This window comes from Zalophus californianus, chromosome 13, assembly GCF_009762305.2.
Source record: "Zalophus californianus isolate mZalCal1 chromosome 13, mZalCal1.pri.v2, whole genome shotgun sequence".
NCBI lineage: Eukaryota > Metazoa > Chordata > Mammalia > Carnivora > Otariidae > Zalophus > Zalophus californianus.
The window spans coordinates 1,621,190-1,648,637 of record NC_045607.1 but is presented as its reverse complement, the minus strand read 5'-3'; the positions used below and the strand labels follow the sequence as shown (position 1 = coordinate 1,648,637).

General features: G+C 59.5%; 1 protein-coding gene across 4 annotated transcripts in view; it reads right to left on the bottom strand.

Annotated features, from left to right (window-relative positions):
- Positions 1-2,432: 2,432 nt before the first annotated feature.
- NACC2 (NACC family member 2) overlaps positions 2,433-27,448 on the bottom strand; it is a 71,390-nt gene continuing 46,374 nt past the window's right edge. For all 4 annotated transcript variants that reach the window (XM_027616288.2, XM_027616289.2, XM_027616287.2 and 1 more), the window contains exons 3-6: positions 11,107-11,271; positions 9,028-9,133; positions 8,533-8,630; positions 2,433-7,264 (exon numbers count right to left, since the gene is read on the bottom strand). In XM_027616288.2, the coding sequence (XP_027472089.1) occupies positions 6,756-7,264; positions 8,533-8,630; positions 9,028-9,133; positions 11,107-11,271 (878 nt within the window). In that variant the 3' untranslated portion in view covers positions 2,433-6,755. The remainder of the gene's footprint in view (positions 7,265-8,532; positions 8,631-9,027; positions 9,134-11,106; positions 11,272-27,448) is intronic.

Sequence of the window (27,448 nt, the reverse complement as noted above, 5' to 3'; positions counted from 1 at the left end):
ACCCCCACCTTACAGGCTCCTGGGCCCCTCCCAGCCCCAGCCCCAGCCCCAGCCCTCACCACTGGCCACAGACACCCTCGGGGAGCCCGAGAAACAGTACCCAGGGCGGAAGGCATTGTGCCCCCCCACCAGGCACACAGGCAGCCGGACCTCTGTAAACACCTACTGTCGCCTCCTGCTCGTCCCCCGTGTGTGTGGTAACCAGAATGTCTGAGCTGGGTGCATCTAAGACCCCGTCCCTCCTCCTCGGCCCTACGCTCCCTTCCTGACCCAGGGCCCTAACCTACTGCCCATCTGACCACTGTTCTCCTTTCCTTCCCGATGGAGATCCCCCAGTGGTCCCTGGACAAGTGTCTGTGTCCACTTCCCAGTAGATCCTTCCACACGGCCCTCCTGGGGCCACCTGATGGAACGGACACAACGCAGAGCCGAGACTGACCCGCCCCAAGCCTCCTGGGCAACAGCGGATGGGCGGGGACCCTCTTCTAGCCGGGTCATTGCCAGCACGGCACTGGCCGCTCAGTGCAGGGCCTCAGTCTCCCCTCCAGGGAGGGACAGTGCCCACCCAGTGGGGGTTGTGAAGAACATGCCACTCAAAGCTCCTCAATGACAAGTGGGAGTCCCCAGCCCCCGGGCCCACCCTCCTCCCTGCTCAACCCCTGCACTGGCCAGGCCCTCAGCCTGACCGCCGCACAGCTTGGACCAACAGGCCCTTCCTCTACAGGCTCAGGGTCAACCCCACCCCAGGGGCTCCAACCCTTTATGCTGAGGACAAAGGGCTCCAGGGCAGAGCCTCTGGTCCTGCTGACTCTGCACCCTCTTCCCAGGACAGGACAAAGGGTTGAGAGGGGGGGCTGAGCTTCTGATGCCTCAGCCAGTCTCCGTCCAGACTGCGAGGGCAGGGAGGCCAGCTGAAGGACAGGGGCTCAGACTGCGGGGTCGGGAACAGAGCCCGGGCTCACAGGTGCCCGGCCCCTCCTCCTGAAAGACCAGGAGACCCCATGTCACAGGGTCCCGGCAGAACTGGGTTCCAAGCCCAGACCCTCCTGGTACTCCTACCCCACTGGGCCTCGGCTGGCCCCGGACCGCCTGGGTGGGGCATTTGGAGGGCCGTGAGGGGGCTTCGGGGCCTCCCACGTACGTGTCCCACAGCCCAGAGGTGGGCTGTCTCCACCAGCCCAGGGAGATGACAGGGGAATCCACCCCATCCAGCAGCTTTGAGGCGTGGGTGGGAAGGGCCTTGCACAGGCCTGAGATAACACTGGTCAGCTGGCTGGGGGTGGTAGGGAACAGCTCTGAAAACAAGACCAGAAGTGGCACGCTGCCCCGGTGGCCAGAGCTGGGCTTGGCAGTGGGGCGGGGACACACATACGCAGCTCCCCAGCCCCGCCTGGGCCAGGCTCCTTGGGCATTCCTGGGGAGAGAGTGTGATGTGCTGACCGTGGATGCAGAGCCCCTCTGTGCAGGGGGCCCCTCTGAAAACCACGGCCACTCATTTTAGACGTTGTGCTCCCTCTGTGCTGGCCGTGGCGCCAGGGGACCCCATTCTGGGGACGTCACCGTGAAGCAGACCCACAGACCCCTGCCCTTGGGAGAAGCTCGCTAAACAAGTGAGCAAATACACCTCATGGCTTAGCTCAGGCAGAGACCAGCGGTGCAGCTGAGAAGACAGGAGCCCACCACGCAGGTGTCCGGGTGTGGGAAGCACGTGTGAGGGGCCTAACCCAGGGCTGAGGGACACCCTGATGCAAGGCCTTGCTTGCCCAGGGCCTAGGTTTCAGGGGGAGCTCACAAACATTCTTGTGGACACAGCAGAGAAACAAAGGAGGCCGTGAGCTGCCAGGCTTGCCTGAATCTGAGGACCCCAGTCCAGAGCTGGCCCGGTGGGGACGGCGCCCCAGATGGTTGGAAGATGCCACCCACCCACCTGGCACCAGGGGCTCCAGGTCAGGCCAGGGGACCTGCAATTCATTTGCAATTCCCCCTCTGTCCATGTGGGGGCAGACCTGGCCCAGGAGGCGGCGGCTGGGGGACTGGAAGGAGGTAGCCTCACACCTGGCGGGTGGCAGGCAGGTGAGCCGGATGAGGTGGCTTTCCCAGTGTGCAGACAATAAAGAGAAAAGGAACCCCTCACAGGCCAGCCCAAGGCCCTCCCACAAGCATGTGACACGCCCCTTGCACCCAGCCCCCTTCCCGTGTAAGGTGAGACGCTGGGGGAGCGGGAGGTTAAGAGGGCCCAGTGGCTCTGGACCCCCGCAGCCGGATCTCTGGCCCTGGGTGGATAATAAGCCTGGGTGGGCCCCGCCCCCATGTGGTGATCCTGGCTCCTGGGGGTGTCCCGAGTCCCCGGGTCACCCTGCCCAACACCCGGCTCTCCCCCCGGCTCCGCAATGTCTCCCCCAGTCCCACTGATGGAGCAAAGCGCAGGCCACTTGGGTTTGAACTGACTTTATTATTCTGTAAATGTGAATTTTACAAAGCGCTTTACAATTAACGATCACATCCTTCTGTTTGCAACGACTTCCACCTCCTGCACCGGGCTCGGCGCGCCACGGAAGCCCTGGGTTTCCTGGCCGCCGGGGGGCGTCTCTGTTTTAGGTTGAGTGACTGGTGCAGCGTCAGCCGTGGCTCAAATGCAGCAAGAGCGGAAGGAGGAGCGGACGCACCTGCTGGGGCTGGAACGAGCCCACTCGCTCTCTCAGGGGGGCTGGGGGGTGGGTCCTAGGAAAACAAACCTGCTCCGCGGCACAAGGAACAGTGACTTCATTTATTTATTGTTTAACAGTCGTGAGTTACAGTAGGACTTCACCCCCTCACCAGACTGGACATCAACCGTCTCTTTGTAAAAAGGCTCTTTTTCCCAAACATTCCGTCCAAAGGATGAATGGTCTGTTTGCACCCAGTGCCATCCAAATGTTCAAGTCAAAAATATTTATACATTTTATACTTAGTTCTTTTTTTTTTTTTTGTCTGCTAAAAATAGTATTGCAAGTTTTGGCTTCTTTTGACATAAAAATTACAATCATGTGCAAAACGCTAACAATGAAGGGGTTGATCAGAATTCAAGCAGGTTGTCCAATCTGAATGCTTTAGATTCTGCATAATTTTCCTTTTCGGTTTTTTTTTCCAAAGAAACAAAACAAAACAAACAAACAAAACCCAAAACCTTTGCCACATTAGAAACATCTTGTACCAAGCCCTAACGATCTCCGGCCGGTGGCAGGCGACACGCGCTCGGAGCTGCCCGGCTGACATAATGACAAATTTATGCATCAGCAACATTCTGAAACAGTAGTTAAAGCTCAAGACAGCTATGAACTCTCCATTCTGTGTTTAGGATTTACTGCTGGCAGAGGCAAACAGAGGTTCCTCTCGCAGTTTTTGGTTGGTTAATGGGCCATCAGCCTCCTTCCACCGGCATCAAGATATTTCCATAAATATAACCCATCTGAGGGGAATCTAAGCAGTAAGTGGCTGGGGGTGGCACTGGGCAGGCACTAGAACGTTCCGCCGTTAAGGGGGAACAGGTCAGGGCCGGGCACCCCGGAGTCGCCGCCCCCGCCCCTCCCCTCCCCCTCTGCGTCCCTCCCAGCTCCAAACACAACCGCCCCAGAACGAGCTTCCCCAGAGGAGACAGCAGCCGGTCTGCTCCCCGGACGGTCTCTCCCCGCCGGCCGCTCATCCACGGCCACGGCCACATTCAGGGGGCAAGGCAAGACTATCGAATCCAACGCAAAGTTAAGCAACCACAGAGAACTCTGGGTGAGAGCAGACACAGTGCAGAACACAAGACAGAATTCAAGTACCGAGGCGCACCGGCCGGGTGGCCCCGCCAGCTCACAGTATCCGTCACCCCCCCGTCCCTGCTTCTGGACCTTTTGCACTCCGTCCCAGCTGCCTCCTTCAGCACAGCCCATCCGCCGGGGAGGGCGGGTGAGGATGGGGGCCCGGCCGGCTGCCCGCCACGTCCCCTCCGACGGGGTCCAGTCCCTTCTCTCCTCCTCAAAACGGCGCGGGTCTAACTTAGCTCTATAATAGACTACATAGTGTATGCGTATTGCTAATAGTCAAGCTCGGGAATAAAGGTGCAGACATGTCATAAATACTGAGTGGCTTGTCTCTCGGTCTACAGGGTCTGGGTGAGTCAGGATCACGCTCACAGGACAGGAATTAGTCGTCTTGTAAACAGAGGAGGGGGAGGGTCCGGTTTTCTTAATTGGTTTTCCTTGGGAAAAATGATCAGAAGATGCTAAGGCACTCTGGAAGGCCCCTCCGAGCCCAGGCCCGCCGCTGCCCGCCCCGCGGAACATTCAGGACGCGGAGGGAGCGCCCCGGCAGATACAATCATCAGCCATGCCCGTCTGCCAACGCTCCGGACCCACGTCCACCGCGGGACACATTAGTGCAAAACGCTCGGCCTGGCCCGCCCGGGGCACAGGGAGAGCTCAGAACCCATTCACACTGAAGTATTAAAGTTTCACGTATAGCTCTTGCCTTCCTTACCCAGAACAACAAAACAGACGGCGGTTATAAACGATTAAGGGACAGAGGTCACGGGACATTGTGCTGGCCTGAGCAGCAGGCAGGCCTTCTCTGCGTGGGTGCCGCCGCCGCCGGGCCAAGGGCACCCCTTCATGTCCTGGCCTCGGGTCGGGGGCCGCTCCCACTCTGGAGTGGAGGAGGAGGAGAGGGGGAGGGGGAGAGCAAGCGCGCAAGCCCTTCTGCTGACCGCCAGGAGAGGCCAGCCGTCTCCCCGGGGTCCTCAGGGATGGTCAAATTAAAGTGCACGTTGGGGTCAGGGAGGGAAGCTGCAGAGGGGGATGGGGGTCAACCCTCCCCATCCTCACCTCCACCCCCCAGTGGCTGCCTGAGGATGCTGGGGGTTGGCCTCTCAGTTCCAAGAGGGTTAGGTCCTGAGTGGCCTGGGGCCCCAGGCTCATGCAGCTCCAAGCCCACCTGGGCCCAGGTCAGGGGAGAAAGAGGCAGGGAAAGAGAGAGGCTCACCCCTAGGCCAGGTGGTTGGTTCGGAGCCCTAGCAGGAGTGCAGTCTCTTCAGGCCCAGACCCCCCTGCCCTCGGGCACAGGGGCTGAGATGAGCTCCCCATGGGCCTGCCCAAGGTCTCCCCACCCCTTCCTGGGAGCCATCAGATCTTTCTGGAGGGCAGGCACATGTTTGGCCCGGCTGGAGGAGGCCTGGAGGCTCCACGCCCAGCCCAGGTCTCCCCCAAAGCCTCTCCACACAGGGTAGCAGTCAGGAGGAACCTGAGCGGAAAGATGCCTAAACACCCCCAAGGTTGCCTGCGGCCAGGGGAGGCTCAGCTTTGTGGGTCACAGGGAGGCTGAGCCACACCTGCTCGGCCCTGTGCACACAGGGGGTCTGGTGGGCTTGCTCTGCACCTGGTCAGGGGAGGCAGAGTGCTGAGGAGGGGGACCAATAGACCCCTTCACGTCCGGGAATGGAGGGGTGTCTGGTCTCCCCAGGACCAGACTGCCTGGGGCTCAAGATGAAGGAAGCCCCCGGGCCAGTGGCCACATGTGCACACAACCCGTGCCCTCGCTCACCAAAAAACAGCAACTGAACTTCAACGTGAGCCTTCCAGCCTCAAACAAGCCAACAATTTCTAGGGCCCCTCCTCACTGCACCCTGCCACACGCATTCCAGAACCTCCACCCTGCTGCTCCCGGGCTCCTCCTGCAAACTGCCCAGCAGCCTGGCCCGTGCCCACCTCCTGCCCGCCTGGCCCCAAGGTTTGCAGCACAATACGGGGGACCCGCCCCAGCCCAGCCTGGCCAAGTGGGGCCCCCAGCCCCTCCTTTGCCACACACCCTGGCTGTGTCTCCCTTGGACCCCCCCCCCCGCCACCCGGTTCCGAACAGGAGGCGCGTGGGACCTGGGCCAGGGCTGGGCGGGACGCGGTGCACAGATGACCCAGCCCAAAGCATAGCAGGTTGAGGGCAGGGACACCAAATCCTCCCTAATTTTTTGCTCTTTTGGGTCTGAAAGTTTTCAAACCATACATGAAATAGATCTGAATTAAGACAAAAACAAATAAACAAATGTAATCCCAACATGGCTGAGGGCGGTGGGGCTGCACCACAGGACGGCGGGCGGCCAGGTAGAGCTGGCGGGCACTGGGGGCCGTGGAGCTGAAGGGGCCGGGAGGGCCCACGGGCGTGGGGCGGGAGGACGGAGGGGCACGCACCTCTCCCTCCCCTCTGTGGTGCCCACACCGCTGCTCCCGCACACGCTCACACACACGCGCATACTCACACACACGTTCCCGCACCCCACGCACGCGGGGGACCCGGCAGGCCTGAGCCCCGGGTCTCAGGAAGAAGGGAAAACAAGAGGAGTTTGGCCCCTGGCCCCAGAGGAGCAGGCGGGGTCCCCCCGATGAGCAGTGAGTGTTGGGAGACGCGTGCCCCACGCCACAGGGCCCCGGGCACCGGGGGCCGCAGGCTCTCGCCCCTCCCAGAGCGGGGTCAGGGGCCCACAGCCCGGAGACGAACCTCGCAGATATCAAAAGGAGCCCTGGGACCTTCTGCACAACTAGGTCACCAGCGGACTAATCCTTTACAGTATAACGAATGCATTTGTTTCCTTCATAAACTTTAAATACAAGCAGAATAAAAATCACATTTTTGTCAGGCAACAGTAGCAGTCCCGTAGGTAAGTGGCTTGATCACATTTGTTTGTATTAGTAACGCATGCAAGCAGCTTTAGTACCGGTCCCGCGAGGCTCCCGGCGGCTCCTCTACAAGGTCCCCGCGTAGGACGCCTCCTGTCTCCGGGGCGCCGCGGGCGTCTGCGGCCGGCTGGAGCTGGCGCTGCCCTGCTCGAAGGGCGCTGGAGGGCTCTGCGCGGCAGCGGGTGGCGGCGGTTCGGGCGCGGCCACCTCCTGGATGACCGAGCCGGCCCCGTCCGCCTCCTCGCCCGCATCGAAGCTGGGGTTGGCGGCAGCGCTCAGGTCGACGTTCACGGCGTCAGTCCTCAGAGCCACGATGGTGGCGGCGTCGCCCCGCCGCTCGGCGTAGATGCGCTGCTCGAACACCTGCGCCGCGGTGGGCGGGAAGTCAGGGTCGAGGGGCACGCCGGCGGCCGAGGAGCCCATGACTGTGCGGTACATCTCCACACCCTCGGGCAGCATGGACTTGATCTTGGGCAGCCAGCGCTTGCGGACGCGGCGCGCGTTGGTGCACATGTCCGCCGCGATGACGTTCATCTCGCTCTCCTTGAAGCTGGGGGCAAAGTTCTGACAGTACACTGCAAGCAGAGGGCGCGGGGGGGCGGGCGTCAGCGACCCAGGGGCCGGGGCCTCCACACTGCCCTCCACCCTGCTGCCCACCGGCACGGCAGGCCGTGTGGCCACCCAGGTCCTTGCTGGCCTCAGCTTGCAGACCAGTGGTCGTCCCGGGGGCCCTGCCCTGTTCCCTCGGGACAGCCTCTGGCAGGAGTGTCCAGGGGAGGAGGGACAGGCAGCGTCGGGGCACAGGGCTGTGGGCCTCCCCGCACACTGGCAGGTCCCTGGCATCTCTGGGCCTCACTTTCTCTGTCCCACCCACCTTGGGTCCCAGGGCCTGAGGAGACAAGCCTGCTCGAGGATGCTGCTCTGACCAGAAGGGCCATCAGGGCAGGGTCCCAAAGTCAGGCAGCCCCGGGCACCTGCCCACTCTGGGGCTCGGGGCCCTCATCAGAGGCTCGTCCTCACAGGCTGGATGAGGAGCACGGCGGGAGCCAGTCCACACCTGTCCTGGGCCCAGCACCCAGCCAGGAGGAAGCGGCAGCAGGGCCCTATCAGCACCCCAGCATCACGAACAGTGCCCCTCCTTCCCCTCCACCAGGAGCCACAGGACCCAGCTCTGCAAGCAGCCTGGGGGCCGGACACAGGTCCCTGGGGCGAGCCCCTCACACCAGCAGCGCCGCACACCCCCCGCCTCTTCCCGGCGCCCAGCCAGCACAGCAGCTTTGGGACCGTAATTACCGACCACAAAGGCCCCTCTTTGCTCTAAGACAGAATTAGTCTCACAAGACATGTTTTCCAAGCAAGGAAGGAAGACGGTGTTTTGTGTGCCGACCGCCGTGGGAGGGCCACCCGGGGTGGCCTGGGCCGGACGGCAGGCCCCTCCCCCTCCCGGGGCGGTGGAGGGACTTGGGGGGGGCGGGGGGCAGCCGTGGGCTGCGGAGATGGACTGGGCTCCGCCCCCACGCACCCAGGAGCGGGAGGCAGAAGTCGGCGAGCAGATGGCAAAGGCTCAAAATAACCTCGAAATGTAAATAAGGGGTTTTGTTCAAAAAGGAAAATTAGATCTATTTCACATATTAAAATAGTTTCGCACGCAGCTGAATCCATCATGCTTGGAAACCTACCAAGAACGTTAACACCTCGAGACCTGGCTCCCGAGAGCTGCTCTTTTCTCTCTCCCTCCCCAGCCCTACAGGGCTGGCATGGCGCCATGGAGAGGCCACCGTCCCCAGCCCCTGGGGACCCGGGCAGCCCCTCCAGCCCACCCAGGGGACCCCGGAGCACTCACGTTTCACAGCGTTCAGAACCCGGCTGTCCAGAGGCTTGCGGCTCGGGTCGCTGGTAGAGGAGCGGATGCCAGTGCCACAGCTGTTGGCCAGAGTGTTCCTGGCGGGGGGGGGGGGACGGAGGGGGCAGTGACGCCACTGGCCAGAGGCGCCGCAGGAATGGGATCTGCCCACCCAGCTGCCCCCTGGCACTGCTGTTCATTTCCAGGGGTCAGTACCACCCTCCAGAGACAGGAGGGAAGCAAAGCCCCTTGGGGACGGGGCTCCTCCGGCCCACCATGAATCAATGTGGGTCTCCATTTTACAGGGGCCGGGGGGGGGGGTGTCCAGGAGAGCCGGGCCCTGTCTGGGTGGGCGTGCCCCCCACACAGCCTCACAGTCCTCGGGCTGACACCGTGGCAGGACGTCAGGAAGGTGGGGGGCCATGAAGGCGAGGCCGCCGTGAGCTCGTTGCCAGAGGAGACCCTAGAAACTTCCACACCGGCCCAGGGACCCACCTGTCAAAGAACGTGGCGAGCAGCCGCCGCAGCAGGACCTTGTGCTTCACCCCTGCACAGAGGTGGCAGTTCATCAGCTGACCACGCGTGATGTAGACCCCGGAGCCTGTGACCACCAGACAGGAGAGGTTGTGACCCACAACCCAGGGCCATGACCTTCCCAGGGGCCGCTGGCGCCAGAACAGGTGCACTGCAGGCCCGGGGGTGCTGGCAGCATGGGGAGCAGCGCAAGGCCGCCCTGACTGCTAAGTGCAGCACTTGCCCCCGGGCCTGGGACCCCACAGGCTGCGGACCATCGCTCCAGGCTCTCCTCGCTGTGCTGAGGCCCTGCCACCTGGAGGAGGCGGCCTGGGTCACATGCCTCAGAGCACCGTCCCCAAATCACCCTTCCAGCCTCAAGGGAATCCGCTGCTCGGCCCTCGGCTTGGGAAACACTTCTCACCTCTCCATCCTTTCCCCAAAACCAAAGCACCTCAGACAGTGCAGGGGAGCTGGGATTAGGGAGGTCACCCGGCCCAGGGTGTGTGGGGGGAGGGCGCAGCCAGCCACAGGGCAGGGGTGTGGTCAGCGAGGCCACGCAGTGCTGTTTACCCCGAAGAAGACTGGCAAGGCTCAGGTACCCAGCATGGCCCGGGAGCACCAAGGCCGGAGCCCGCTGAGAACGTGGGGCGGCCTCTGCTGGACCAGACGGCGCCCATGGAAAAAGGAACGGATGCATGCGTGGGACAGTGCCCCCGACTCTGGACAAGAAGACACCAAAGGGCACACACGTGCGGGGTGTCTTCTTCCCTTTAGGCCTTCCCCTGGGACCCCCGTGTCACAGACCCCAGAGTGGATCTTGTTGGGGAAAAAAGACAGGGAGGGAGCAGGGTGGAAGGAAGGTGCGCGCAGGTGCTCTGGCCTGGGCGGGCCCTGGCTCGGCGGCCTCGGGGCTCTGGGTGGAGACCACCACTGGGGCGTCAGGTCAGTGCTGTCTGACCGTGCTCGGCCACGGCATGCCAAGTGTCCCTGAGGGCCCCCGTCCGCCCATCTCCTGTCTGCAGAGGCTCCAAGCCAACAGCAGAGCAGGTCACCGTGAGCCACACGGGCTGGACAGGCCTTGTTGTCGGGACTCTGTAACGGGGGCTAGGGCACCGTGGGGCCTGGCCACTTGATGTCCAGCTGTGGGTCGGGCCAGGGAAGGTGGTCAGTCCTCGCCCCTCCCAACCCCAAACCCTGACAGACAGGTGTGCCCCACCCCTCCCAGGCCCGGTTGCTCTCCGGTTAGCTGCAGGGCCAAGCCACCCCTCTCTGCCCTGCTCTGCCGCCGCCCTCTGCGACCTCCCAGCAGAGGGGACGGTCGGGCAGAACCCCACAGTACTGCCCCGGGTGCAGCGGTCAGGAGTACCAAACAGGCCCGGGCGGACCCAGAGGCTCAGAGCGGGTGCATGCCAGCACTGAGGAGGGACGGTGCCCGTGGGTCCTGGCCAGCCCGTTTGGGGCCCCCCGCTGTGGCCACGGGAGGACACTCCTGGAAAGTGGCCCCAGCGCGGGTGACAGCAGCCGCATCTTCCCCGTGAAGAGCCTTAAAGGTCTGCCAGGAGCTGTGAGGCCAAGCGGAGCCCCACGCTGGGAAGAGGAGTCTTTCTGACAAAGGCACGCGGCCCTAACGGGTGCCATTTGTCTTCACAGAACTCTGTTTCCGACTCCGAGATGCATTTGGAACCTCGGGTGGTTCCCCGTCAACGCTGCCGGGGGGTGGGGGGGGCACTGTGGGGGCTGGGGGAGGGGGACCAGCACGCTCTATTCGATGTGGTTTTCTCTGCCACCTAAATTAAAACACAATCGTGATTGCAGCCCCTGCCAATCAGATGCGCGGCCAGCCCAGGGGATTCAATTAAAATGCTAAATTAATTCAATTGAATAACTCCTCTTAATGACACATTCTTCTAAAAGGAAATTAGAGGAAATTTAAGATGTTCTATCTTCTTTTTTTTTTTTTTTTTGACTGATTGGTGATGAGTACATTGTTCACTGCTCCGAAGGAAAAAAAAAATGAGGGCATTTGCATACAAGAGATGGGCGGGGAGGGCCCTTCACCTGCTACCAGCTCCAGCTTCTCGCCGGGGTCCCCTTCTGAGTAGAGCTTGGGGTGACAGCGGTACCCGATCTGGCTGATGAGGCTGGCGGGCAGGGCCACGAGGTCACGGCGGATGAGTACACAGGAGCGGCTCTCCAGTGGCACAGGCTCCGGCTTCTCTTGCACTGCGGACACACACCCGATCTGGTCAGGGGCGTTCTCAGGCCGGGCCAGGGCAGGGATGGAGATAGAGAATGCCCTCCCTGCCCACCCAGGCCCGGGTCAGACACGCTCCATGCCCACTCTCCACAGTGGGCTGGACTGCTCTGTACCTGCCCTCCGTTCTCTCTCCTGGCCCACCTGGTCCTGACCCTGGCAAAGAGGACCAGAGTGAGTAAGCAAACGGAGGAAGGCAGGGAGGGATGCCACAGGACCTGGAAACTAGCTGTGAGGGCCCAGGAGGCTCCCAGGAGGAAGTGTGCACCAGACAGAGGCCTGCAGACAAGGCAGGAACAAGAGTGGCCTGTGCAAGGGGGCTGGGCCCGCGGTCTGACCAGGTGGAGCGGCCCCTCTCCGGACAGAGTGCAGGCTGGGAGCGGAACAGGCCATGTGTATGCGCCCAGCCTGATGGCTCACAGGTGGGGCGCTTCCCCAGACGGTGCACCGCAGCGCCTGGACGAGACCACTGCATAAACACCTGCCAGCAGCAGAGCCCGGCCCCCCGCCACACCTGCAGCTGCCGGGGGCGGGGGCGGGGCCCCCTGACGGCCCTGCGCCACACGGGAACATGAGAGCAGCAGGCTGTGGACATGGAGGTGGCTGCCGCCCCTCTCCCCTCCCCGCCCCGAGGACCCCACCCCTGAGCTGCCCTCCAGGCCCGGCCCGGCCACGGGAACCTGCCTGCCGAGGCTCAGGCTGGGCCAGGGGTCCTGTCCCCTCCGCACTGTGACCCACTGCCCCCTTACGGGTCACAGGAAGACTCAGCTCCTGTGGGCACCGAGGTGGGAGGGGCCAGGCCGGGCTGTGGGACGAGGACCTGGGGAAGCCACATGGGGGCTGCCGCGAAGGGGCTGCGGGAGCGAGGATGGCAAGGAAGGGTCCTGGGCAGACCCCCCACACCCCCAGGCCTCCAGAACCTGGAGCAGCCTCAAGCTCCCGGAGGGAAGTGGTGGGGGCCGCCCAGCCCCTGGGGGGCCGGCCTCCTGGACACCGCGGGCGGGCCTCTCTGGAGAAGGCAGGCGGCTGGGCTCAGTGCGGAGGGGGGCCTGCAGCTCCAGGCAGCCTGCCCCAGACCAGGACAAGGCGAGAGGGCATCGGGCCGCTCTGGGGGTCGGGCGACACCTCCCACCAGGTGTGTGCGGGGCACGCGGGCGGGGGCGGATCGGCGGAGAGCAACAGAGAATCTTCCAAACCTGGAATACCCGGGGGCTCAGGGAGCACAGCAAAAACAACCCGGATGATATTTTAAAACATAATTACCCGCCCCCGCCCCCCACGGCCGGCTGTGATTACACACGCAGACGCACGCCAGCGCGTGGCATTTACATAAAGAGCGCTCACCAGCCGAAGTCACGCCATCCACAACGCGTCCTGCCGTGTTTCTCTCAACAGCAGAACTTGTTTGCGGTCCGCGCGCCTGCCCCCCAGCCCCCCAGCCCGGCTCCCGAGAGCCAGAGACCGGCAGATCCAGAACATCCAAAAGAGCCTCTTCTATTTCTGCTCTGCCGAGCGCCGGATACTGCGCAAGCTAAAAATACCCGAACCCGAGTGGTGGCTCATCTGGAAAGGTGCTCCGAATCCCTTCCCCGCCCCTTCCCCGGGCCCCAAATCTCCTGCCGCCGCCACTGCAGCCCACAGCTGAGCATCAAGGGCTCCTCCTTCCAGGGAGCAGAGGGGATGGCTTACAACCAGGTTCTGGAGACCTGGGAGAGCGTGCGGGGGGTATGGAGGCCAGGGGGCATGACCCCCCGCCCCGTGCATCCCTGTGGCTTTGGGGCGGGCGTTTGGGCGCCTGGCTGCAGGCGTGCTGGGAGGCCCCTTGGTGGGCTGTGGGCAGGGACATGGCAGGCTGCCCTGCAGATCGCACTGAGGCACCACTGCTCCCTTCCCCATCAACGGCCCCGTTTTTAACCGGCTTCCAGGACTGTGGGCTCCAAATATTTTGGCACCGTGGAATTTGGAGAGAAGCACATGAAAGAGCAATTAGCTATCTGTACCAACAGGTGAGTAATCACTCAGTGCAGGAAAGGTGAGTCACGGTCGAAAGGGCCTCTGCGGAATGATCTGGAACAGTAGCTGATCTGGACCAAAAGGGAAGCAGCAACCAAGGACAGGCAGTGACCCTCAGATCACGCACAAAGAGAGCTATAACTGGACGCAAGGAGGGACCCTGCGGGGAACTCTGGGCACCAAGAAGGGACCCAAGTGCTCCCTGACTCGGTGACGCTGCGGGAGTCCAGCCAAGGAAGGATGGGGCCTTCGGAACATCATGATGAGAGAGGTGAGCCCAGCACAGAGGACAGATCCCGCCAGATGCCACTGGTCTGTCCGCAGGGACGGACAGCGGTAGCGGAGGTCCGTGTGTAACGGGACAGAGTCGGGTCAGGAAGACGGAGAGTCCTGGAGGCAGATGAGGGCACGACAGCATAGCAGTGCGAGCATGCTTGACGCCCCTGGACGGCGCCCCCAAAACCAGCTATGGTGGGAAATCCTAGTGGTGTATCTTCCGGTGCAACAGAACTATTCTCTTGAAAGAGACGAATGGCATCCGTGGGAGACGCTGGCCCTCACCCAACGCCACGTGGTCCTCATCTTATAGTCTACACAGTGACGTCTGCCGACTCGATCTCGATACAACTGGGGGGGGAGGACCAACGGAGGGCAGAGCGGGCGAGGCAGGTCTGGCGGGACCCCGGAAGGGTCACTGGCCTCCACTCCTGTACTTTTTCAACCTCCTGTGGCTCACTGACTGAGGAGCTAGAAAAAGCGCTGGGCCCTCTCCCCAAGCAAAACATACCAAGCCCCCAGCCACAGGATGCTGGCGTGTCACAGGGCCCCAGGAGTAGACTCTGTTCCTGTCCCCAGATGCACTCAGGCGGCACAGGCAGCCCCCACCCTCGGTAGGGAGCCCCCCACTAGTGCGAGTGGCCGCCAGCAGGTGACAGAGCTCCACTGAGGTTGGGCAGGGACGTGGGGGGGCAGAGAAGGGTACTCCCACCCTACAAGAGTATACACTGTTAAAACGGCAGATTAAGGAAAGGAGCCCCTTGTCTGTGATTATGTAGGAAAATACAACTTACAACTAAATGGAAAGAAAAATGCTAAATCACACCGTCCACTTCTGACTTACTATAGAATGACTGTAACCAAGCCCGCGAGGTTTGTGCGGGCAAGCAGAGGGACACCCTGTCCACAGCCCAGAGACAGACCCCCCCACACACACACTCAGCTGCTTTGTGACAAAGGGTCACTCACCACGGCGGGGGAAGGGACAGCTGTTCCAACACGTGGTGCCCAGAAAGGGGTTGTGCGCGGGCAAATCGCAAAAGCAAAACCACAAAACCACCCTCGATCTAAACCTCACACCTTACCCAAAAATGAGTAGAAATGGATCACGGACCTAACATAAGACACAAAAAGCATAAAACTTTTGGAAGAAAATCTCTGTGATCTTGGGTTCAGCTAAAAGCTTAGACACGACCCCAAGAGCATCACCCATGAAAGACTCAACAGGTTAACCGACTTCATGAAAACAAAAACCTCCGGTCTGTGAATGACGGACAGGAGGCCCGCCCCGGACCAGAGGGAGTGGTCCGCAGACCACACATCTGACCCAGGACTTGCCCTGGAAATCTAGCGTGAACTCTCAAAACTCAACAGCAAGAAAATGGACAACTCAGTTTTTAAAATGAGCAAAAGATCTGAACAGACACTTGGCCAGAGAATATACAGATGGCAAATTAGCACATGAAAAGACACTCCACATCATCAGCCATTAGAAAACAGCACATAAAACCGCACAGAGACCCCCACCTCACACCTACAGAGCGGCTGAGCTCGCAGACCCCGGGCACGCTGGGCGGCGCAGGGTGCGGAACGGCTGGGTGCGGGACCCCGGCTGGCGGGTGCGCACGCTGGCCGAGCGGCTTCCCAGGGAGCCGGCGGTCCAATCCAAAGTACTCACCCGGGAGCAAGGAGACACGGAGACGGTCCGCACAGGCCCCGAGCAAGGACGCTCACACCTGCCCCAGCCTGGAGACAGCCCAATGCCCCGCGGCAGCGGGCGGATATACCGCCGAGCACCTGCAGGGCGAGTCATCCAGAAGGACTGCTGCAGCCGCTGCACCGCGCAGGTGAGTCTCAGACTCGCTGTGGGAGGGAAGGGGCCAATCTCACAGGGTTATGCACTGGGTGACCCCTTCGTAGGACAGGGCCCCAAAGACAGAACTCTGGGGACAGAGAACAGATCAGTGATTGCCAGGGGACGGCGCGGGGGTGGGTGACTGTCGGGAGCAGCACGGCGGCGTGACCGAGCTACTCTGTATGGCAAACACTTGCCATACCACCCCTGTGCCCGGGATGCCCGCCCGCCCTGCCCTGTCCCTTCCTGCTCAGCCCCAGGCGGCCTCCCCTCACAAAGGTCTCACCCTGCTCTGCATCTGCCGGCTCAGCACCAACCAGACCTGCAGCTCTGACAGGGCCACGCCCGTGAAGAGCATCCGTGCCTCCGAACACAGCTGGGTCAGCGTCCGGGGAACAGGGCAGGTGGCAGTTCCTAAAGTCGCACTTGGGCCCGGGGGGGCGGGTGCAGAGCATCAGGGGGCCGGGTGTCATCACCGAGGGCTGTTCTTCTGTGGGGAGACACACGAGTGCCACCAGGGTCCCCACGCCCTCCACTGCGGCACGTGATAGCTCAGCCCCGGACAGCACCCAGCACAGCCCCGCGCTGCGGCCCCTCTGGCCCCAGCTCGGAACATCCGAGACCTCCTCTGGACGGCTCCCCGTCCAACTCAGCCTGTCCCCGTCAAACCTGCCACGATGCTGCCTGTCCTCAGACCCCACGGGCTCTGCTGTTTTTGTGTCCAGCACCCGGTCTGGCCCTGGGAGACCCCATGAAGTCCCCAACCAGAGATCCAGCAAACCCAGGGGCCGCTCTCACTGCCAAGCTGACCGTACCCCCCTGCCTTCCATCCCTCTGTCAGTTCCCAGGGCTCATCCGGCAGCAGCCTCGAGATACAAGCAGCCTCCCCATCCCCCGCACACGACTGGACAGATCACGGCCCGTGACACCCAGTGACACTGGTCACCATGAACACCCAGCGGGGCTCTATGCGCCCCGGGAACGTGTTTAGGTAAAGCGCACGCACGCGCTCTGTAGGGAGGACGCCAGGACGCCAGGCCCCTGGGAGACGGTGGGAGGCAGGGGGACGGCTGGGAGAATGGCCTTCCCTAATAGTGAGGACTTCTTATACTGTTTATGATGATGAACATACATTAGCTATACGAAAACAAGTGCGTGTAACTTGTAAGGTACCCCAGAGACGCCTATGCGGCAATGAAGGAGTGGGCCCCCCGCCATGAAGATCAACTCCAGAAGCTGCACAAAAATAAGGTGCTTGACTTTTAGGGCCAGGACCCCCAAGCTGAGCGGGCAGCAGCCGTGGGGCCGGGCAGCAGAGGAACTGGGCCTGGAGTGTGCAGACTTGAGGGGCCACGGCCCAAGAGACTGCCCAGTTTTCCTTCAACTTCCTTCTACCACTAAGCAGCACGTGTGCAGGACCAGATTCAGAAAAACTACCACCAAGAAACTAAAAAAAAAAGTTAAATCAATGGGCTCCTGGGTGGCTCAGTCTTTAAGCGGCTGCCTTCGGCTCAGGTCATGATCCCAGGGTCCTGGGATCGAGCCCCGCATCGGGCTCCCTGCTCCGCGGGAAGCCTGCTTCTCCCTCTCCCACTCCCCCTGCTTGTGTTCCCTCTCTCATTGTCTCTCTCTCTGTCAAATACATAAATACCAAAAAAAAAAAAAAAAGTTAAATCGAGAACTTGGCGCCCACGTACGAGATAAACAGATATCAGATTTTGGGGCCCGCGAGGAGGCACCCTGGGGAACCCCAGGCCTTCTGCAGAGACCCAGAACTAGCCATGGCCCGGGAACAGCGCCGAGCCCCTGCGAGCTCCAGGCCCAGGCTTCCAGCAACAGACCATCTTCGGACAGACCATCTTCGGAGTAGCGCTGGTGGGAGCTCCCAGATGTTTTCATACACTGTCCAGCACTCACTAAGAAATTACCAGGAACATGGGGAAAATGAGTGATAAAAAGGCAATTTACAAAAAGACATGGGATCAGACCCACTGACGATCCATCCCGGACAATGGCCACCACCACTGTGAACCGACGGTTCTCGCTACGCACAGGAGATGTAGGGACACGATGGAGAACTTCGCCAGAAAACCAGAATCAGACCCCGGACACGGGGTCGGTGTCAGAGGAGATGAAACAGAGCAGGTGACAAGATTTCCGACCTGGAAGATAATTCAGACTGAAGCAGAGAAAGGGAACGGAACTAGGAGAGTCATGAGAGAGAGTACAAGGGACAGAGAATGTGCGGGAGAGCACGACCCCGTGTCCCAGGAGCCCAGGAGGCGCGGCGGTGCGCACGGGAAGTCATCGTGGCCGAGAGGTCCCAGTGAGGAGGGAGCGGGTGAGCCCCGGAAAACTGTGGAGAAGTCTCAACACAACCCCTGACACGGCCAAGAAGAGCTGGGGGCCCCGAAAACATCCCCAGATCTAAGAGCACGGATGGGAGGCCTAGCAGGTCCCTGAAGGAGACGCGTCCATCAGCATGGATGCTGAAATCCCTAACCCTGGGGAGCGCGGCACACAAACTTACAGTAAGAGAAGGGGAAAGGAACGGAATCAAATGACTGATTAATCAGAAAGAGGAAAAATGGAGAAACACAGCGGATTAGCGGGGACGTATGAGAACTCGTCAGTAAGACGGAGAGGAAACCCAAAGTTGTCAGTAATCACACGAAATGTAACCGGACTGTGCTAAAAAAGACTAAGAAGTTGAAGTCTGTGAATCCTGGCTATAAAACCCAAACCCAAGAGCCCACCTGAAAGAAGAGGACAACAGAAGCTGGAAGCCACACGCAGACGCACGGCGTCCGCACCCACAGGACACGCCAGCCGAAGAGCACGCAGACACTCCCAGCAGGTTTTCCAAGGAGACGCCGGGTGGGAAAAGGGCTAATTCAACAGGGAGATGGAAACAAATCTGAAGCAGGGTGCAAGGTGTGCCTTAATTATCGGGACGGTTCATCGAGCTGAACGGTGCAGTCATGTTTTTCGGTGCATATGGAACATGCGCCGGGGCATAAAGTCATTCTCAACAGACTCCAGAGCAACCAGTGCTCTGAACACCCTATGGCCAGGGGCATTTAACCCCGAAGTTATAACAAAGAGACGAGCAGAAAGCCCAGGATGCGTTTGGAAGCTGAGCACCACACCGCCACCGCCTACCCCCCGGGTCAGCTCAGGAACACAGGAGAACGCGCTCTGTGCCGATGACAAGAAGATGCACCGCACACAACGCGGCAGCGCGAACCAGGAAGCATGCGGTCCTACGCGCACACGTTTGAAAAGTCTGAGAAGTCAGTCGTGTAAAGATTTGCCTTAAACACCAGGAAAACAACAGCTAGTGGAACTCAGAAAGTTGAAGCAAACTCAAATGAAAACATACACGAAGATAAAAAATTAAAAAAAAAAAATCCCAAAGTTGGTTCTTTGAAAGAAAAAAAAAAAAGGAGAAAGGGCATAAATTAATGGGGTTTAGGACACAGGGCAGGATCCTGCAGGACAGGGGTCGGCGAAGTTTCAGTGTGAAGAGGCCGTCTGGGCCGAACGCGACGTCGGTTACGTATCTTTCCTTATTTTGCTTTTTTTTCTTTAAAAAGATAAATGGCATCCTGGGTCGTGGGCCGCACAGACCACAGGAGGGGCCGGATCTGCCCAGGGCACGGCGTGCCGCCCCGGCTACAGACCTCAAGAGGACCGTAACGGGATGTCAGGAACAAACTCACGCCAATCAGTCAGAGAACTGGACGCAGCCGACAGGCGTCTACGGAAGCGCAGCTTCCAGATGGACGTGGGGAGCAGCAGCGTCACCTGTCAGTCACAGCAAGCATTTCAGAAACAGCCTGTCTTGCACCGAGTCTTCCGGATGGCTCAGAAAAGAGAGAAATTAGAAACAAGCGGGAAAGAATTCTGAGTTCATTTCAGAAGGGAGAGAACCCTGACACAGAGGCGTGAGACGCTACCTGGCGGAGAATTAGAGGGCACGCCCCCTGTGACCTGTGGCCAACCGCGAACCTGACCCGACCTGCGGAGCGCTTACCGTGGCCTCCCGGCCCTGGTTCTGATGTGGACGTGGGGTGTCTACACTGGCTTCATCAGCGTCCACACTGCATGCACTGCTGCACCGCATCAAACAGGCTTCCCAGCATCGAGGGTGCAGGTCAGGACGAGCGTGCGGGCCACGACCCCGGGGGCCAGGCTCTGACCAGAGCGGGTGGCTCCCCTCGATTCGCCTGCATTCACCTCCTCTGCCCGACACCCCTACCAGGAGTCGGACCCTGGGGAGGGCCTCACACCTCACAACAGTCACCCAAAACAGGGAGGGAGGAACCAGGAAGCCGAATCCAGGGGTTCAATCACAACTGGGCTGAACAAGTGTCTGGTTTTGTCTTGTTTGAATATTCAGAAGAGCAATCTCCATAGTTCAGAAAAGAAGAGCAAAACTATGCGACAGTTTCAATATTTAGAGACAAGGCTTTTGTGAAAATTCAACACTTATGGAAAAAAACAAACAAATGTTCTTAACCTAGGAAAAGAACGTCCTTAATCTCCTAATGTGCGTCACAAATGCCTTGGAGCAAATACCCTCCTTGAAGACAAAATATGGAAAGCTCTCCCCGAGTCTGGAGATGAGACAGAAGCTCTGGCCAGGCCAGCCAGGCAGAGAGAAAGCCGCACGGTCAGGGACAGAAATAAAGCCCCGGGGCTAGCAGACACCAAGGCTGCACACAGAGAGAATCCCGAAGAATCTGCAGGCAAACCAGCAGAATAGGTACGTGAGCTGTGGCCAGCCTTTTTCTTAAATAACAAATCCAATTTGTTTCTATACAGGAGGAACAACCAACGAAAAGAAAGCAGAAACTTAAATACCACGTAGATTCAAACAAAAAAGGAATTTCTAGGAATTAATCTAACAGATGTGTGGAGAACGACAGGACAGTCCCAAGAAAAACCCAAAAGAGATGTAAATGGGGGGAGGGAAACACCCAGCACCGTAGGGATGTCAGCGCAGCCCAGGCCTGACAGAGGACGGAGTCAACGCAACCCCACCCAGGTCCGGGCAGTTCCTTGTGCGTGACAACTGACAGAACGATTCTAAAAGGCATGTGCATAAAAATGCAAAAAGGAGACAGGCCGGGCAACTCTGAAGAACAGAACCAAAGACAGGGAGCTCACGCGGGCATGCAGGCAGCACACGCTGGCTCAGGGGCACGCGGGGGGGCTCGTGGGGGGGGCATGGCGCGGCCCGGGGGGGCTCGCGCACCACACACACCTCTGGACTACACCATGCGGGCGCGGCACAATGGTGCGGGAAGAGGTGGTCTCCCGATGACACATGGCAGACCCACTGGGGAGTCAGGTGGGGAAAAAGTCGGCGTTGGGCCCCATATCGCAGCACATTATAAAAAAAAAATACCAATATATAAGAGCCTTTCCTACGGAAATGGGAGCGCCAGAGCCCTGTCCGTTAGGAGGAGAACAGGCGTAAGAGGGGAGGCCAGGACGACCCTGGGGCCGAGCTGGATTTGGAAACACTGGCCTGAACCCGTGGTTTTTAAATCTGTAAATCCCAGCTCTGACGGCCAGGAGCGTGTAACCGTCAACGCCACCCTGGGAGCAACAGGCAGACGTCACACCTGGACGGCGGGTACACGTGCCACTCCCCACTGAAGGAAGAACGGCCAGGTCCTGCAACATTTGTGGAATAAGACAGTATGAAAGATGCTTTAAAAACTCTCTATGCTAACACTAAATAAACAATAAATGAAGGAGCGAGTGGGGGATGTGGGGAAGCCCTTGCCTGAAGACCGCCAGCAAACACCGGGGGTTTAGGAGCTAGAAATCACCATTTCGCAACCAGCAGGAACCCTCACTGGACGTTAAAACTGCCGGGGGAAAGGTGGGTAATGCACAGTCTCTTTTTGCAAAGGGAAAAGCGCAGCTTTAGCTGGCAGGGGTCACCCGTCACCACCGAGCAGCCGCGCGGTATCAGGCGCCGCCTGACAGGACACACCGGGAGGGACCCAGCGTGGCTTCTTCAGAGTTCCAGCCGAAATGCACAACCCGAGCCCCATCACCGGGCAAAACCCGACAAACCCAAACAGAGGGACATTCTGCAAAACAGCTGAACCGTGCTCTGGAGAAAGGGAAGTGTCACGAAGGGCAAAGGGCGAGAGAAACTGTTCCAGACTAAGGAGAGGGCAGAGAATCGCCACAAAATACAGGGTGTGCTTCTGCCCTGAGCCCGGGATCGGGGAAACAGCGTGGCTGTGGAGGACGGGGAGAGGCCAATGGGGAGACCCCGACGCAGACTGAGGCTAGGGAGGCGTGCTGGACCACAGCCCGGCCTCCGGAGTGCTGAACGTGCTCCCGCGTTTTCATGAGAATGTCCTCGTTTGCCAGAAATGCTCGGCACCGGGGGGCGGATGGGCCTAACTTCTGCAACGTGCTCTCAGGCGGTTCAAAAATCCCACAGCCTCTCCATATAAAGAGAAATGAGACGGCAAAGCAAACCTAGCACGTTCTGACCTGTGAGTGAGGCTGGGCAGAGGGCACTTATCGAAACATTTCTGTACACTTAAAATGATTTCAAAAATCAAAGTTTTTGTGCGTGTTTTTTTCTTTTTTTGTTTTTTAAGGAACACAGAGAAGAACATCACAATCACCTGGATGTGGAAGAAAAAGATCTTTAAACAAAATACAAAAACTGCTACTGATCCAGAGAAAAAGCGAATAAACCTCTAGTGTCTGGAGGGAATGCAGGCAAGCGGAGGCCGGGGCAGGATGTCTAGGCCACACACACGGAACCGGAAGAGTGAGAAGGGCAGGCAGCTCACCCCACAAGAGTGGGGACGCTCTGGGGACGCACAGGCCAAGAGAGGACGCAGGACGGGGCGAGGGCAGAGGCTTTACCCCAACGACGTAACAGGACCATGGCTACTACAGTCATGTGCAGAGGAGCCCGATGAGAGGAGACGTGGGCGGCCAAGGGAAGAGCAAGACAGAGCCGCCGAAAAGATGGGTGAATGTGGAGAAACAGCGAAAGGAAGTCCTCACCCAACAAACGCAGCCTCAACGATCTCGGGGACCAAAGCACAAGTGATCGGGGCTCTGGGCAGAGGGGCACGAAGTCACCTGAGAAATAGCACAAACACACGTGCCCCAAAAAGCTCCGCAAACCATCACGGAATAAACACACAGAAAACTACACAAGGGCTCCTCCCAGAGAAGCCTGGGAAGACATAGTACGCGCAGAAAATCACGGGGAAGGCCTGTGATTTCCTGGGAGGAAAGCAAGAGAGAGGTGTCTACCTTGAGCCAATGAGAGCATCCGCGTGGGACTCCAGCACAGACATGTTCGTGGTGAAGGAGGCACCCGTGCAGCGGACGCCTGTTGGTTTTACTGCACGTGCATCCCGCATCACAGAGGCAGACTCTGAAAAGGGTGCTATTGAAACCTTTCTGCAAGTTTCCAGAATTCACTGCTGGTCCATCACCAGGACCGTGAGAAAAGTCACAAGAAATTCTTCAAGCAGAAGAAAAATGATATCAGATGGAAACTCAAACCTACACAAACGTGGGTAAATATCAAAGGGGTTTTTTTCACTTTTTTTTAAAGATTATTTACTTATTTGAGAGAGAAAGAGAGCACAGGCAGGGGGAAGGGCAGAGAGGGAGAAGCAGACTCCCTGCTGAGCAGGGAGCCTGATGGAGGACTCGATCCCAGGATCCCGAGATCATGACCAGAGCGGAAGGCAGATGCTTAACCAACTGAGCCACCCAGGCGCCAGGAAAAATGTCTGTTTATGAAAGACTCTATCAAGGGAATGAACAAACAACAGTCCAGGAGAAAATGTTCGTGAATCACACGCCCAACAGAGGCCCTCGCCCGAATACATAAAGATTGCACAACTGTTGTAGGGACATAACATTCTCGATATCCAAACAACCCAGTAAGAAGGGACAAGATTCAGAGGCAGAGGCCCCGGGGAGATACATGGGTGGTGAATACACAGAAGAAATCCGACATCATCGGACATCGGAGAAACACCACCACAGCCCGGCGGGAGAGGCTTTAAAATAAGACAAAACCAAGTGCTGGCGGGAACGTGGCGCATCCGGGTGCATTGTGACCGCAGCACTAGTTCCAACAAGAGCCAGGCAACGTCTTACAAAGTCAAACGCATGCTTGCCCTGTGAGGCCCACCTTGCCATGGGGGTGTCCACCCCGTAGGACAGAAACCTCGAGGACAGGCAAATGTGGGGACGGGCCCATTTGCACCAGCCTCTCCCTCGTCACTGCTGAAGACCGGAAGCCACGCAAACGCCCTCTGACTGCTGAAGGAGCAGACCAACCACCGTGGCCACGCACTCACACGACACACACGAGGCTCCACGCGGCCCGGCCCCCAGCCCCTGGCCCCCTGCGCACGTCCATCTACAGGAGAATGCAGAGCAGCAGGGCACGACCTGGGGGGGCCAGGGTCCCCGGGGACCAGACGAGGGCATACAGAGGCAATGACAGGACTGCCTGCATCGGTGTGAACTGGAAAGCCGGACGCCAAAATGGACTTAAATTACTTATTTATTTATTTTTAAGCAGGCTCCAGACCCAGCATGGAGCCCAATACAGGGCGTGAACTCTCGACCCTGAGATCAGGAGTCAGGGGCTTCGGCTCAAGACTGAGCCACCCAGGCACCCCTGGACTTAGATTTTAAAATGGACTAGAGGGGCACCTGGGTGGCTCATCCGTTAAGCATCGGCCTTCAGCTCAGGTCGTGATCCCAGGGTCCTGGGATCGAGCCCCGCATCGGGCTCCCTGCTCCGCGGAAGCCTGCTTCTCCCTCTCCCGCTCCCCCTGCTTGTGTTCCCTCTCTCTCTGTGTCTCTGTCAAATAAATAAATAAAATCTTTTTAAAAAATTAATTAATTAATTAATTAATTAAATGGACTAGAAACGGAACCAAGATAGTTGGCTATTTCCGGTACGAAGAATGGCGTCGGGTGAGCTGGGGAGCACGTGCCCACACGGCTCGAGGGGCCAGAGAGGACCGGAACGCACGGAGGCATGAGGGTGGTGTCACTGAGAAAGTGGATGGGCCGACGGGGAGGCGTCTGAGGGCACAGGCCACTGAAGGGCAGAGGAGGTCAACAGTGGGGCCCAGGAGGAAAAAGTCAACCCAAAAGGGGCCGGCAGAGGGGCGGCCCGGTGGCTCAGGCGGTTGAGCGTTCAACTCTTGATTTCAGCTCAGGTCACAATCTCAGAGTTGTGAGACTGAGCCCCGCATCAGGCTCCGAAGCCCTCCAGATAAAAGACGGATCGTGGGACCGCAGGAACCCGCGGTCTCAGCCATGTGCGATGTGTAAGAAGCACCCACAGGACTCACGGCACCAGCGTGGTCAAAGCCCAGAACGCGAGGCGCCACGGCCACGGGAGCATCAGAAGCTCCAGGAGACACACACATCACCACGGCTGGAGCATGATGGAAGAGGAATCCGAATCGTTCTGTATCTAAAAGAACAGAATTTACCCTTAAAAACCGTTGCACAATTAACAACAGTAAGAAACTGAACGCGATGTGGCTTCACCGGCGAATGAATTCTATCAAACACACAAGAAGGAAATAACATCAAACTTACTACACAAACTCTCAAAAACGAAAGGAGGGAACAGAAAGTTTGCGTTCCCAGGACACGCAAGACGCTGTAAGAAAGCCACAGGAGCCTGACCTCCAGGAACACACAAGCTGATTTCCGTAAGCAAACAGTAGCAAATCGAACCCAGCGCCATACAAGACCCACAACACATGATGACGAAGTGGGGTTTATCCCAGTTGCACAAGCAGGCTTCAACATTTGAAAGTGAGCTGACGCAACATGTCTGCAAAATTAAAGTGAAAACCCATAAAATCATTCATGACAAAAAACAACTCTCGGAAGACCAGCGAACCGTGCAGCAGTGAGGCGCGATTCACGCGCTCCTCATGTGACCCAGCAGTCCCACAGGCACGTGGATGTTCGCAGCCGCCTGATGATCACAGCCCCCCTCCAGAGGCCACCCACACATCTGCCACCGGGGGCCACGTCCACAGCTGCGACCAAGGCGACCGAGGACCAATGCCACATGCGTGAAATGCAAAACATGGCAAGAAAAAGGAAAGACTCCGTTCAGTACGATGCCATTTCCAAAGATTCTAGAAAAGGCAAGGCGGCAGGGACAGAAAGGCGGGGCGGGGGGGCTGCTGGGGGCCAGGAGGACCCAGGACACACTGTACGGGAGGTAGACTGTTCTGTCTCTTGTGCCGCTTTGACCGTGGTAGTGGACTGATTCCAACCACCAGACTCATCACCCTTGGAACGGGCCTGGTTTACTGCATAGAAATGGTTGACTAAGCACTAGAGCAGGGGAGGGAACCGAGGGCCTGACCCACGCAGCACAGACGAGCCCCTCGCGCATTCTGCCAACAAGGGAAGCGGGAGCTCGTAGCGCACAATGGCTCACCTGATGTTCCAGAACGGGCAAACACATCCCAAGGGACAGAGGGCAGCTGGGAGCCTGTGGGGGGCGGGTGGGTGACCGTGCTCTGCTGTCACAGCCCAGACTCAGGGGCCTTTCACACCCATTTCCCAGAGGCACAGAAGTGAGACCTCAGTAACAGCCGTAGGAGGAAACCCCGGAGTCCTCGGGGTGGAAGGTTACGCGTGAGGTCGCACGACGTGCTTTGTCCTCTACCTGAGACAGGAGACACTGAGGACCGGGGAGCCAGGGAGGCCACCCCGGAGGCTCTTGGGAACGAGCCCCAAACTGCAGGTGGAGTGCACTGCCGGGCCTCCCAACACCCCAGGGCCAGCAAGGGTGGGGCACACCAGGGTCGGCACCTCCCTTGTGCTGCCTTCAAAGGGAGGAAGCCCACCCCACCTCTGCTTGGGCCCCACCCTCGCCAGGCCAGGGACAAAAAGCCCCTGCTGCTCCCTGGGCCCTCCCAGCAGTGGGGCTGAGCTCCAGCAGTGTGGACACCCCCGCCGGGAAGCTGTGAGAGCTGCTTGGGATTAGGATTTACAGAACAAACCTCACCTCTCCCCTTCTCTATGAGACCCCCAAGAGGCAGCAGGTGGGAGCGGCCAACAGGCAGGGGAGGGGTGGAGGGGTGGACAGCTGCGGGTCGACACAGCACCGACCTCGTGGGTGATGCTGCACAGGGCCTGGTCCAGGGCAGAGCGCGCACACTCCTTCCGGAGCTCACAGGGGCCACCTGCAGCTACTGCTCGCAGTGGGCGGAGTCGGGAACAGATGTGCTGCTGCGTGCCAGGACCCCAACTCATGTCTGGTGTCGGGACAATGGGCAGACCCAGGGGAGCCAGCCGGCCCCCAGGGGGAAGCGGGAGCAAGACAGAGCAGGGCCACCGCACACCCCGGGACGGCGCCCACGGCCACCGCACACCCTGGGACAGCGGCCCACAGCCACCAAACACCCCGGGACAGCGGCCCACAGGGGTCCCCTCCTGGGAGCAGGTGAAGGTGGAAGTGCCCGGCTCGGGGTGCCTCTGTCTCTGACATCAGCAGGAGCAACATTTGCCCACACCAAGGAGGGGCTGGGCCTGCAGCAGAAGGCGCCACAGGAGCCTGGCAGTGGGGCAGAGGCACAGAAGGTGGCCCCTCAGGCTAGCCTCACCCCACCTGCAGAGACGGCAGAGGGAGCCCCCTCCCACCACACCCTTGGTCAGCTCACTCTCCCTGGCCCTGAGCGTCACTCCCGGGGGTTCAGGGGCAGCCCATCCTGCCTCAGGACAACCCCCAGCCAAGATTAAATACTTGTTCAAGGTCTTGTTTGCTGTCTGTCTGTCTCCCTGTCTGGGCCACCACTGCTCACGGCCTGTGGGAGCAGACCCCTCACCACACTGGTTTGCCCTCTGTGCCCCGCCCACCCCCAAACCAACACCAACCCCCACCGCCTTGACGGGGCAGTGCCTCGCTCCTAGAGCAGGGGCCTCCTGAGCCCCCGAGG